The sequence below is a fragment of the Tenrec ecaudatus genome, chromosome 10, assembly GCF_050624435.1.
Source record: "Tenrec ecaudatus isolate mTenEca1 chromosome 10, mTenEca1.hap1, whole genome shotgun sequence".
NCBI classification, from domain to species: domain Eukaryota; kingdom Metazoa; phylum Chordata; class Mammalia; order Afrosoricida; family Tenrecidae; genus Tenrec; species Tenrec ecaudatus.
Window position 1 is genome coordinate 76285446 of NC_134539.1, and position 13071 is coordinate 76298516.

General features: G+C 53.5%; 1 protein-coding gene across 3 annotated transcripts in view; it reads right to left on the reverse strand.

Moving 5' to 3' along the window:
- Positions 1 to 562: 562 nt before the first annotated feature.
- Positions 563 to 13071, reverse strand: part of ABL1 (ABL proto-oncogene 1, non-receptor tyrosine kinase) — a 153387-nt gene continuing 140878 nt past the window's right edge. For 2 of the 3 annotated variants that reach the window (XM_075560622.1, XM_075560624.1), the window contains exons 7-11: positions 12538 to 12722; positions 8415 to 8567; positions 7091 to 7180; positions 6621 to 6785; positions 563 to 4085 (exon numbers count right to left, since the gene is read on the reverse strand). In XM_075560622.1, coding sequence (XP_075416737.1) covers positions 2386 to 4085; positions 6621 to 6785; positions 7091 to 7180; positions 8415 to 8567; positions 12538 to 12722 — 2293 coding nt within the window. In that variant the 3' untranslated portion in view covers positions 563 to 2385. The remainder of the gene's footprint in view (positions 4086 to 6620; positions 6786 to 7090; positions 7181 to 8414; positions 8568 to 12537; positions 12723 to 13071) is intronic. The other variant, XM_075560623.1, reaches the window with a different exon arrangement.

The window sequence follows — 13071 nt, forward strand, 5'->3', positions numbered from 1 at the left end:
GAAGGAGTCTCACGGACGCAGGCTCGTCCATATGCTTTGGTGAGCAGGGTCTGTGCCCTTTGACAAGTCTGCTGGCTCCCCAACTTCCACTCTCCGGGTTGTCAGCTGGCACCAACTGGAGACCATGCATTGGAGGGCATACCGCCACCTGACAGCCCCACGGCATGCCCGGCCTCTCACAGGCAGGCAGAGCTCGCCCCCACCTCCTTCAGGAAGAGGAATGAGATGCTGTGCCTCAAGCCCCAGCGAGGGAGGGGTGCCTCTGGGCTGAGCACACTGCTGGAAGAAACGGATGCTCTCAGCCCCAGGAGGCACTGAGAACATTCTCTGCCCTGCCGTGGCCAGGACAGAGGGTCCAGGCCATCACAAGGGCCTGAGCTCAGAGCAAGGAGACGACTTGGAACACTGGACAGCAGGTCGAGTCGGGAAGCTCCTGCCTCATCCCTGCCCCTTTCTCTTGTTCTGCGTCAGCAAGGTCAGGAAAACGAGAACTCGGTCCTCAGCCGTGGGTGCAATGACTCGGGGTGATGGAGGAGTCAGGCCCAAAGCATGTGCTACGGAGTACAGTGTTGTAAACATTTCTTTATTTAAAAAATACTACAGAGGAGAGTTTGGGATTCAAAAACCACTGTCATATACAGAAACAAAATGTACTGGACCAAAAAGGAAGAAAAAAAAGGAAGCAGGACACCATTGGCATTCCCAAAGGGAGGGCAGTAGGAAACTATTTACACGCCATTTATAAAAGAGGAAGTCTATAAAAGAGTGTAATACCAAGATACAAATGCAAACTATCGTGGCACATCATGCTCGTGAGCCCGGTGCCTCATACCCCATTGGGAGGCTGTGTGGGCAGGCCTGGTCTGTTAACCAAAGCTGCTGGTGGGATTCAGGGACCGCTCAGACTGCGGCGGTGGGGGTGGCAGAGGGGTGTGTTTTGAGGATGGCAGAGGATCTGGTAAAATTCTGGTTTGGGGAAAGAGTGCTAACATCGGGCTGAGCACCAGGCACAGGTGGCCAGGGAGCAGGAAGGTGCCCCCTCCAGGTTTCTCTGAGGGCAGTTTCTGGATGCGGCTGAGAGGTCCAGGTGGGTGTCTTGTCTGCTCAACTAGCTGCTCTGCCTCCGGTCAACAAAACTGGGGGCCCTGCCTCATGAATCACACTTGCTGCACCTCAACTCTGCTCCTGGGCAGCCCTCGGGGGAACGCCACCAACCACCACAGCCTTCCCCAGCCCCGAGAGCATTAGGCTAAGTGAAGCTCATGGTAATAAACTGCAGGCATCTGTCCCACCCGAGTGCAGCCGCCACAGCCAGGCCCGGGGGCCCGCAGCTCCCCCCACTCCCGCCTTCCCTGTGTGCTGGTGCCTGATGGTGCCTCCTTCCTTGACCGTGTCACGGGGAGAACTCTGAAATGCTTCCAGGATGCCCGACAGCTTGTCCTGTCGTGAAGGAGAGGGTCTTGCAAGAATCTCTTTGGCCCATAGGAGTGGAGAAAGGACAGGAGGGCAGGTCTGAAACGTGGGCCTTTCCGGGGCACTGGCAATGTGAACGGACAGTAACCCAAGGCCACTGCGGCTCTGTGACGGTTGGCCCCGGGACCTCAGCACCAGACTGCCACCTGCCCCCACCTGTTGTGGGCTCTGGGGCAACAGCAAGCACACCACCCTCAGGACTAACACTGTCTGCTGGCCACAGGGAGCCCGCAAGGTGGCGAGAAGGGCCGACAAGACCACTGCCCCATGACTGTCCCCATCAGCCTTCCCGCCTGTCGCCTGGGCCCTAAGGCTGGCTTGCTCCCCCACCCTGCTGTATGCCCCAAACCGAATGCACGCCTGCATACAAGGGAGGAGGGCCCTCTCTGGCCCGCAGACCCCAGTGGAGGGGCACCTATGACCATGTGGCTGGGCACCCCTTTACTCAGGAATGTCGTTTTTGAAATGTGTCACTACCGGATGAGGGTCAACTTTGGGAAACAGGAGACTAATCTCAAGGCCTTGGTGATGAGGCTCAAGTTCAGGAGGAGACAGCGAGGAACGTGAGTGGGAGGGTGTGTGTGGGTAAATCAGCCAGAGAGAGACAGAAATAAAATCAAACCCCTTCTCTGCCATTCCGACTTGCCCTGACAAGCTCAGTGTACAAGCGGAATGTGAGGAAGAGCCTGCCGGGGCTGGCGTGCTGACGTCAGTGCACAGACCCGATGGGGGGGGGCAGAGCGGCTTAGCGCCGGCTGGTGCACACAGGTAGTAGGGCTGTGCCATGGCAGCCCCTTGGTCCCACCGTGCACAGTGCCTGGGGCCAAGGTCCCGCTACACTGGGTCTTTTGGCATCACCCTCGGGGCCCAGGCAGCCCTCGAAGCTCCAGCTGGCAGGACCCCTGGCTTCTGCTACCTCTGCACGATGTCACTGATTTCTTTGACTGAACTGAGGAGTCTGCTAAAGTCCTGAGTGGCGGCCGGGCCACTCGCAGCCGTCGCCGGGCAGATCTGCAGCTCCCGGAGATTGTTCTCCAGTTTGTTAATGGCCTCGCGGAAGGCAAACTTGTTCCGCATCTGCTGGATGGAATCCACGTAGCTCACGCAGAAGGTGTAGAGGTTCTTGCCCGCCTCCAGCACCGCGCTGTGGCTGGCCATCTGCTCCGAGTGCCTGGAGATGGCCAGGCACAGGGCGTGGGTGCTGTCCAGGACCACGCCCTTGGTGATGGTGCCGCTGGCGATGCGCTCAGGAAGCTGCCTGGTCTTCCGCAGGGAGACTCGCGTGGAGATGAGGGGGATGAAGGCCGTGGAGGACTGCTGCTCCCCTCCAAGGGATGAGGGGGCTGCTGGCGGCGCCGAGGACGCAGGGGCAGGGCTGGCCGGGGTCCCCGGTGGCTTGGCGGGTGACTGTGGCTTTGGTATGCACAGGAGCACTGGCTTCTTGTTGCCCTCTCCCAGCTGGCTGGGCCTGGCCCCCTCACTGCCCCCGCCATCCACGCCAAGAGCCGGGGGCTTTGCTTTCACCCCGGCTCCCAGCTCCCCGGTGCCGACGGCTTCGTGGCTGGGGCTCTGTGAGGCCTTTCCGGCCTTGCCCCCGGCAGCTGGGGGCGGAGGTGGCGGGGCCGGCTTCAGCTTGGACAGTTTCCCCTTGTCCCTCCCCGGCGACTCGGAGGCGTGCTTGTGCCGCCTGACTCTGGGCTCCTCCATGGGTGGCTTGCTGGCACCGCCGCATGCGCCTGCCCCTGCGCGGCCAGTGGGAGGCGCTGGCTCAGCTGTGACAGGGGTCCCTAAGGCACTGGGCTTCCCAGCCTCTTCCCTGTGGGGAAGGCCAGAGGAGGGGGCTGCCATGACTTGCCGGCGGACGAGTTTTGGGGTCAAACTGGGAGGACTGGAGCCCGGGCTGGCTTCCGCCATGTCTTTGAAGACCTCATCCGTGGCCTCCTCGTTCTTCCTCACCAGTCGGGGCGGGGGGGTCACCGTGCCCCTGCTCACCTGCTCAGGCCTGTTCTCGCTGGCCCGCTTCCGAGGCAGCGCTGGCTTCTCACTCTTGTGGCCCCCAAAAGTGGACGAGTCAAACTGCCTTCCCGTGGACTGCAGATCCCGAGGCAGCGTGACGGACCGCCACTCCGTGTCCTGGGCCCCGTGGGGCACGCAGGAGGCCGAGCAGGACCGCAGGAAGCGCTTGCTGGAACTGCCGCCGCTCTCCTCTGCACTGGCTCCTAGCCGGCTGCTGGTCAGCGTGCTGGACTTTTTCCACAGGTGAGGGGACCGGAAGGCTCCATTGGGGACACCGGCCCCGTTGCTAGGCTTTGGGGACTTGCTGGGCTCGGAGGCATCGGAGGGCAGGAGAGCCAGTGCCCCGTTGCTGACTTCTCGGCTGTCTTCCTCCCCGGCCCCCTTGCGCTCGGGCTGCCCGTCCATCTCCCGGAAGGAGCTGCTGCGTTTGGGTGGGGCTGGGGCCGTCTTCTTCTTCTTCTTGATTAAGGCGCTGAACAAGTTGGTCTTCTTGTCTTTGGGGAGAAGCCGCTCGTCCTCACTCAGGCCCGCCTCCTGGGGGCCTCGTTCTTTGCGAGGGAGCAAGGGAGACACAGCGGGCTCGTGGTCCGGGGCTTCTGAAAAACAGCAGGGAGAGGTGAAGGACGGCAGACCCAAGGATCCCCGCAGGGACACTCCAACTGGCCAGCACGCCCGCCTGCCCAAAACGAGGGTAAGCGTCGGCGCTCTGAGCCCTCCGAGTCTTGGACAAGCCCCTGGCCCTGCTCTCTGCTGGCTTTCTCGTCTATGCCGTGGGGGCGCCAGTCTACCACGTGCGCACATACTGCCCAGCTGCTGGCTCACCACCACCCAGTAAGTGCTGCTGCCGCTGGCATTCGACCTTGCCGATCGCTCGCCGGGGCAGGGGAAAGCCAGATGGCCCTGACCTCCCTGTCCTCCGCTAATTCACTCAGGATGGACACAGTGGCTGAAAAGTGGGCTCAGGCACAGGGTGGCTGTCAGTTGGCATCGACTCAGGGGAACCTAACAACCACAATTCACTGCAGTGCGACACAGCCCCTCCCCCTCCTTAATATGGGTCTCCGGTGAATGAGAAACAAGGACCAGGTCACCCAAAGGATCGGAAAAGGCACTCTGCCTGTGGGAGGCTCAGACAAAGTGTCATCGGGGAGGGAAAGAGCTGTCTTGTCCCTGGCTGGCAGCAACAGTGGGCTGCATTATGCTTGGGCATCAAAGAGGGAGATGACCTCTGAACATATTAAAGTGGGGACTCTGACCAAGCGCAGCAAACAGCAGGCAGGGCGCCGAGTTGGGGACAGCTGAAGGCCAACCACGACTTCCCCCCCGGGAACCTGCGAGAAAGTGCAGCAGAGGGTGGAGTAGCTGAGTGACACTCCTGGCTCTCAGGGAATGCTGATGGCCATAAACGAACACGACGGCTTTTTTTAAATAAGCACGGGCCTCCTGTAGCTGCCCCCCTCCTGCTGCTCCTCCACCTGCCTTCAGGATGACTCCACAGGCCGAACAAGAGGGCCGGGTTCTGGAGTACCTGCATGGCCTGGCCCATGGGTGAAGTCAAAAGGAAACACGATGATGTCGGGTGATTCCTTACGCAAGTCTTTGACATGTACTTTTCTGGGTGTGTTTCATGATACAATCACGTCCCTCGTAAGTGACCCTCTCCCCCCGAGGGATGTCTATGATACTGCAAGTCTGAGGTAGACCCAGCACGGGCTCATGATCATAAACCACTGCCATTCGGCCATGGACCTCAAAACATGGGCCATGATGTTCTAGATGCTTTAGCGATCTAGAATTGTTTCTTTAATGTGCCCTTAAATATATATACACAACAGTACAGCATATATACACTAAGACAAACGCTAGATACTAACTATACTGTTGTGACCTACCTACAAATTCTACTTAAAACACATTCATAACTACATATAGCCTCCTCCCTGGGGGAGGGACAGCAGAGAAGAGGGCAGGGGGAGATGTCAGACAGTGTAATATATGACAAAATAATAATATATGAATGATGAAGGGTTCATAAGGTAGGGGGGAGTGGGGAGGGAGGGGGAAATGAGCAGCAGATATTAAGGGCTCAAGTAGAAGGCAAATGTTTTGAGAATGATGATGGCAACAAATGTACATATGTTCTTGACACATGGATGTATGTATGGATTGTGATAAGAATTGTACGAGCCCCCAATAAAATGATTTTTAAAAAAACCAAACCCATTCATACCTCCGGTGGCTGCCTGCATGCCTAGTGTTCAAATCATGTCCAGACCATGTGTCTTAAGGAATACATGATGAATGTGAAATGATGCATGATGGTGCATGTATTCCTCCCCACCTTCACTGTCTACGGTTCTTTAGCATCCAGTCCACCTTTAGCCTCCCTTGGGAGCCTTTATGAACCCAGAGGCTGGGCCCCACCTCCCAATGCTGTCACTCAGCTGGTCTGGAGTAGAACCCTGACTTCTGGTTTTGGGGGACAACCACTGTAACAGGGTAGCTGAACTGAGCATGGGGCCTGGTACGCAGGAGGCATTGTATCAGTTCCAGCCAGGATGATAGTGACAGGAGTCTGAGACCCTTGCTCGCCTGGGGGACAGCACCATGAAGGCATGCATTGCCAGAAGCCACGGGAGGCCTGCTCGCACACACACACACACACACACACACACACACACACACACACACACACACACACACACACACACACACGGGTCTCTGCGTTCCAGGCAGGCCCTGTGGGTTTTTCAGTACCAGCGCCTTCACAACAAGCTGCTCTTCTGTCTGGTTCAATATTTATTTTTGTTGTATTTGCCCTGGAAGAGCGACCACAAAATGCTTTGAATAATAGATGAAAAGGTAGGTTGTTTCTCAGCAGATTTCATAGGCACCTCTGCCTGTTTGACCAAACCAACGGCTGAAGCGAGTGGACCCCAGGCGAGTCTCAGAAGTAGGGAGAGGGGGAGGACGAGAAGTGGGGGTGTGTCTGGGTGCCTTCCTCCTCCTGAAAGCAGGCAGGGGCCTGGGCCTGCTCTTTCCTGCAGCTCCCAGTGCCTGCTTTCCCTTTGCCCACACTGGCCCTGGAGCCTCTTGCTGGGAGGGGGCAGGGGAAGGGGGGGAAGCCGTACCGCTGTCTCCCTGGCCCTTGGAGGGGGCAGTCTCGAGCACATCCGTGGCGTCCCTGTGCTCTGCGGCTCTCCGGGAGGTCCTGGTCTTGGTGGGCAGCTCCGGGGCCTGCAGCAGAGAGCCTGCAACGCCTCGCACGCCCTTTTTCCCCAGCTCCTTCTCCACTTCTAAGATAAACACACAACAATCCCAGAAGCCATCAGAAATGCTGTTTGTTCCTCCCCCCCCCCCAGGATAATGGGGGTCATCTCTACACAGTTGCTGAAGAACTAGCACTTAGCTTCCAGAAACACTCCATGTGATTCTGAAAGGCAGAGAACTCAGCGTTCAACCCCTCGGAGCAGCTGCATGCTCTCAGGTCACTTGCTTCCCTTCACTCAGTAGAAACACATCAGGTCCCCCTCCTGTCCTCACCTGCCACCCCACCCCACCCCACCCCCCAGCAGAAAGCACCCTGGGGAAGCTAACTCACCATCCGAGATGCTGGATTCCTGGAACATGGTTTCGAAGGCCTGGTGGATTTCTGCAAAGGAGGGCCGGTCGGAGGGGTTCCACTGCCAACCTAGAGAGAGGGGAGTGCAATCACCACGAGCCCTGCTCACCGCTTAGGGCAGCAACTCTGGAGGAGAAGTCTGCACAACAAAGCAGCGCTCCAGCCTTGCTAAGCGTCTTTTGCCGTGACAAGTCAATAGTGGCAGGTGCCACGTGTCCTGCTGGACAGGAGAAGCTCATGGGAACATGGCTTGTCAGGCTCCAGAGAGACAGCTGACAGCAGGAGCTACATCTGCAGGGGCATCGTCTCTCCACTCCGCTCTCAACCCTCCACAGGAGGAGAAAGTCTCCCTTCTCTGGAGGAGCCACGAGGGCTTCAAATGCAGCCTGCGATGAGCAGCCCAACGCATAAGCGTTCTGCCCCAGGGCTCTGCGAGGTGGGCAGAGAGCTGTCCTCTACCTTACCCTCTCCTCCTTGATGATCAAAGCCTGAGACCCTCCTCAGGAAGCAATGCTGATGGAAACCTCACTGAGACGACTAAGCGGTGAGGCCACAGAGTGAGTCACTCAGGCTTAGGGCAGGAGCACAACTTGGAGAGAGATTCTTTGGAACATAATTCGGTAAAAATCTATCAAAATTTAAAACACTGAGCTCTCTGAACCTGAGACTCAGCATTTAGGAACCCTGGTGTAAGTGAGTTTCCTTTCTTGCCTCGCTTGTGATGCCAGCAACCCAGAATCTCCGGGGGGGGGGGGGGGAGATGGTAAACAAACACAAGGGGCTTCAAGGCCATTTTTCCATTAATATTTGGAAGTCCCTTTACCTATTACTTAATGAATGCTAGACAGCTAATATGAATATGAGACCTAAATATGCACACATGGAAAGCAATGCCTGCTATACATATTGTGGGAAAAAGCTGGAAAAAATCATATAAATAAATAATACAATTATAAACAAGGACTGACTAAACTTCATTGGGCACGTTTACCTATTATAGTAGAATGTTTGGGGCTATGTCACAGAAATCTGTATATATAAATAAAAACCTTAGGTCTGGTATGTAGCAATTGATTTTTTGCTTAAAAAAACAAAACAAAAAAAACCATACACACACAGTCACCCACCCCCCAAAGTTAGTATCTATAAATAATAAAAGCGTGTAGAGGCATGGAGAGGAGTTTGGAAAACGATGTACCAAACAACCACATTCGTAGTGTGTGAGGAGCGGCCGTGAGGGGCAACAGGAGTCTACCCTGCCCTGCTCTGCGCTCACACCCGCAGCCCTGGAGGGCAGGCTCACATGCTCGCATGAGCTCGTAGACTTCCTCCGGGCAGCCTTCGGGCCATTCCATGCGGTAGTCTTTCTCCAGCAGCTCGTACACCTGGGACAGGTCGATTCCCGGGTAAGGCGACATGCCATAGGTGGCTATTTCCCAAAGCAATACTCCAAATGCTGAAAGGAAAAAGAAAGAGAAAGGCTGTTGAAAACACCGAAGATTCAACGATATAGCATTTCGTATCGGTTATCTGTGCAGTACACATCAAAAGTTACAGCCTGCTCAGAAGCAGCCCAGGCACTGGAAGGTTTTAACTGGCTTCTTAGCCAACAACCCAGGCCAGACTGTGATGGTATCAGAATTTCCCTTTCTTCGTTACCACAGGCTAAATGCACCGAGGAGATCAGAGGCCTGTATTGATCAAGCAGTACATGGTCTTTTAGGTTCCGTGGCCTAGAAGCGTGCTTGCCTATGTCACAGAAGGAACACAGGGTTGGCAGTTAGGAGACCCCGCTCAGGGACCAGCTAACTACCTAAGACAAACTCCCATTCCTCCCTGGGGTGTACAAGATTATCCTGAAACAGTCATAAAAATCATATGGCACCTTGGAAAGCTTTCAATCAGAGTAAGTTCACACTGCTTTCCCTAGTGAACCATTACGCGCACACAATGCAGGTAAGCATCAGAAACATCAGAATACCTAAACAGACTGATGGCAGGAATCTAACAGCACCTGGAATACCCACTGATCTTAACGCAGCTAGCTGCACACCTCACTAGTAGAATGAAACGTGCATGTCACACCAAAAGAAAGCACTTTAATTAACAGAGGAAACTAGAAGCTGTCCTATTAAAGAGCCATCCAAGGATGCCCCTTCGTCTCCTTCTCTATAGAACACTGCCTGCAGCCGAGACTCAATGGAATGAGGCGGGAGGAGAAGCCTAAGACTTGGAGAAGAGACACAACTCAATCTTCAGTCGTGATGATTATGTATCCAGAAGCTGCCCAAGAATCAGTACCTAGTTAGTATCCCTCACAACAGCCCAAGTTAAGGAAAACAGGGAAGGGCTAGACACTGCCGTGGGGGAACCTGGGGAGGAGACTCCTCCACACAACGGGGTGCCCTGGCTGGGCAGCGGGGCAGCAGGGATTCTTGCGGGAAGCCTGGCACGTCGTTTCTCGGTTGTGTTACAGGACTTCGTGAAGCTAACCCGGAGCGAGAGGTAGAGGGGGCCCTTGGTATAGCTTGGCCACTTTCCTGCAAGTTCAGGATTACTCTGCACCAGAAGTGTATTTAAGAAGCCAACAGCCTTCATACATAAAACACATCAGGCGATATAACAGAAGACTATTTGTGGTAGCAGAAAATCAAGATGTAAACAACAAATAAAGTACCTAAGAGTAAATTCAATCAGAACTGCCTCAAAGCAGACTTAAACAAATAAAAAAGACATACATTTTTGGGTGAGAAAATTCGACTTCATAAAAAGGCCAGCTCGCCTTCAGTTAACTTATAAATTTACCATGAGCTCAACACGAGGACAATGAGAGAATAAATAAGCCGTGGCTCTCAGCAGAGTTCTGCAGAGCTGTCTCCCGCCCTCCCACAAGAGGATCTCGGGACGCATGCACAGGAAACAGCAGTGGGGAACCAGGTTCCCCTGGCTACAGCCTGCGAACACACAGCCTGAACTGGAGCAGAAAGAAAAGAAAACAAAACGACGTAAGGACGTAAACACTGTCGCACATATGTTATGCACAATGTTAGTTTGGGAAAAGGATGGCGGTGACTGTGTTCCATAATTATAAAACAGAGTTGAGTGGGGGAGGAAAGCGCAACCCCTGAGAATCAAAACTAAAGCAAAGAAACCAAGTCTCCTGTTGGTGGATGGCGCCCCCACCGAACAACTTACAAGCGTACACCCCCCCGCAGAGCACGTCTACGGACCAAAGCTACCCAAAGCCTCTCAAGCAAAACGTAGCCTGCCTGTTGACAGAGCTGTATCCGTGAACTGCTGCCCATGCATGGTGGGGCAGAGCACATGCGTGAACCCGATCTTTCCTGGTGACACCGAGAACCAGGATTCTGGGCATGGGAAAGGAAATAAGAGAGAGAAGAGTCTAAAATGGGAGGAAAAAATCTTGTAAACCTTATATTTGAACTCAGAGTATCAACAGGAGTCCAAATAGCTTATCCATTGAAAAAGGTGTTTTGTTTTTTAAATAGGAAAATGATGTTAAAATCTGTTCTTGAAATACCCTAAAACAATACCTCCTAGTGCTCAAGTTATGATCTTGAAATTACACTTTCCACGAAACCAGGACCCCTTAGAGAAAGGGCTGGTTCCAGGGGCAGAAAATGTAGGAGATGAGTCTGGAATATTCTGTCATTCCAGACGGCATGGAAGGAAGCTATCGAAGATTACTAGTGTCTTGTCAAAAGGCCTAGGAACGCACTTCCTGAGGTTCCCACAGGTTAAAGGGCAGGATCATTTCTGTACAGCAAGGTCAGGGTTAGCTAAAACCAGCTGTACCTTGGGAGAAAAGAAGAGATTGTCTGCCAAGATGTAGAGTCTCAGAAACCCTACGGACATCACTCTGAACTGCATTCAACTCGGTGACAGTGGGTGGAAGGAACATAGTTATGGTCCATGAAACATATCAAGTATGAAACTATATATCTGTGAATTCCCAATGCGAACATTGGGAGCCCTCATGGTGTAGTAGCTTCCTGCTGGGCTGCTAACCTCAAGGCCAACAGTTTGAAACTAGTTGCTCCTAGGGAGAAAGATGGGGCTTTCTACTCTCATAAAGAGTTAAATTAAGTCTCAGAAATCCCTGGGGGCAGTTGCACCCAGTCCTCCAGGGTCACTATGAGTCAGCATGACCTTGACAGCACTTAGAAGACTGAGCCTACCTCCTAGAAACAAAACGTGGTTGGTAAGCACTAGAGGGCATTTGGAAGTCAACTTGTGATTTTGGAAGCCGATACTGCAGGTTTCAGAGAAGCCTGTCCTATGTGAACCACACCACAGAGGGAAGTCCCTTTACAGATGCATTCAGCTAATGACTAAGGAGCGACGGGACTAGAATAGCGCCATTCTGCAGCCTCTAGTAAAGTAATGGACACAGCGCTGGGTGTCAGCGACTGGTAAAATTACACACACACACACACACACGCACGCACGCACGGAAAACCCAGCATGGAATATCCCTGTTGCTGATGAAAGAGCACACCACCTGCTATGATATAATTACCACCCAAAGCCAAGTCAGATCTGAATGGGAGCAAGCTGTTTAGCCCCAACTGCTGGCTCATTGGAAATGGTGACGATAGGGAGACACACTGCAGGCCACCAGCAGAACTCCTCCAGAGTCTCTCCTGTCCTCTACCCTTTAGGACAAATGAATGGGCTGCTTCAACAAAAATATGGCAATGAAGAGAGGAAAGGGAAATCTAAAAAGAAAAACACCATTTTAAAGCTACATACTAAAATATCGATGGGCAAAATCATACGATGTCTGGAATTTGGTACAAACTACTAAGGGTCAGGATGAGATACAGAGAAAAGAGCAGGTTCGGAAGTTGACTGCATAAATCTTAATCAAACCCAATGATTCAACTGTCTAATATGTGAAGAGTATGCCAGTACAACTTTTTAAAAACTGAAAAATAAAAAAAGATGGGCTCTAGGTCATTAAAGCTGGATGACAGGCATATGGAAGTTCATTCGTGTCTTCTTTTGTGAATGCATACACTTTTCCAAGAGAGGTGGGCGGGGGGAAATCAACAATTGTCACATGAGGCTCCTGAAGGTAGCAGCCACACTGAGCAGTATCCTCCACACGGAGCAGACCTCTCTCGGGGTACCTGTAGTGCCCTACAGTCCCAAGCAAGCAGTCAATTTGTAAAACGATGACATAAAGGTAATAAGTTTAAAAAAAGTATGTTACATTGTACATTTCCTCTGGGAGGAAAAAAAAAGCTCCCTTTTATGTCATTTTGGAGAGAAAACACTTGTAAAGAAATGAAAGAAAAAAGAGGTAGAAGAAAGAAAAGGAGGAAGTCCCCCACCACACACACACACACACACACACACACACACACGCACACACACGCATGCATGCGCGCTGCAAAGCTTACCCCAGACGTCGGACTTGATGGAAAACTTGTTGTAGGCCAGGCTCTCCGGGGCGGTCCATTTGATGGGGAACTTGGCTCCGGCATGGGCTGTGTAGGTATCCCCGGTCATTAACCGGCTCAGGCCAAAGTCAGCCACTTTCACCAAGTGGTTCTCCCCCACCAGGCAGTTTCTGGCAGCGAGGTCCCTGGGGAAGGGAGAAAGTGTGTCCTGGGAGCCATGGCTCGCCCCACAGCCTCCCTCATGCGGAGCCGAGGTGCAGTGCCAACCACGAGAAAATCAAGTCTGAGCCCCTGGAACCTTGGGCTCACTCCACAACTCAGAGAGAGCACTGCTGCTCGTTGGCAGGCAGACGCTGAGCCTCCAGGGCTGGGAGAGGCCGCATAGTAAGGCATTGGAAGCGGCCTCCCTGGGCCCAGGGCTGGAAGCAAGTATATATCCCTGGAATACAGTTATCACAGCCGCAAACTGAGAGAGTGGAAGCAGCCATCTCCTCTTGAGTTGGGTGCCTGGGAATGGATGAAAACACGTGTAGG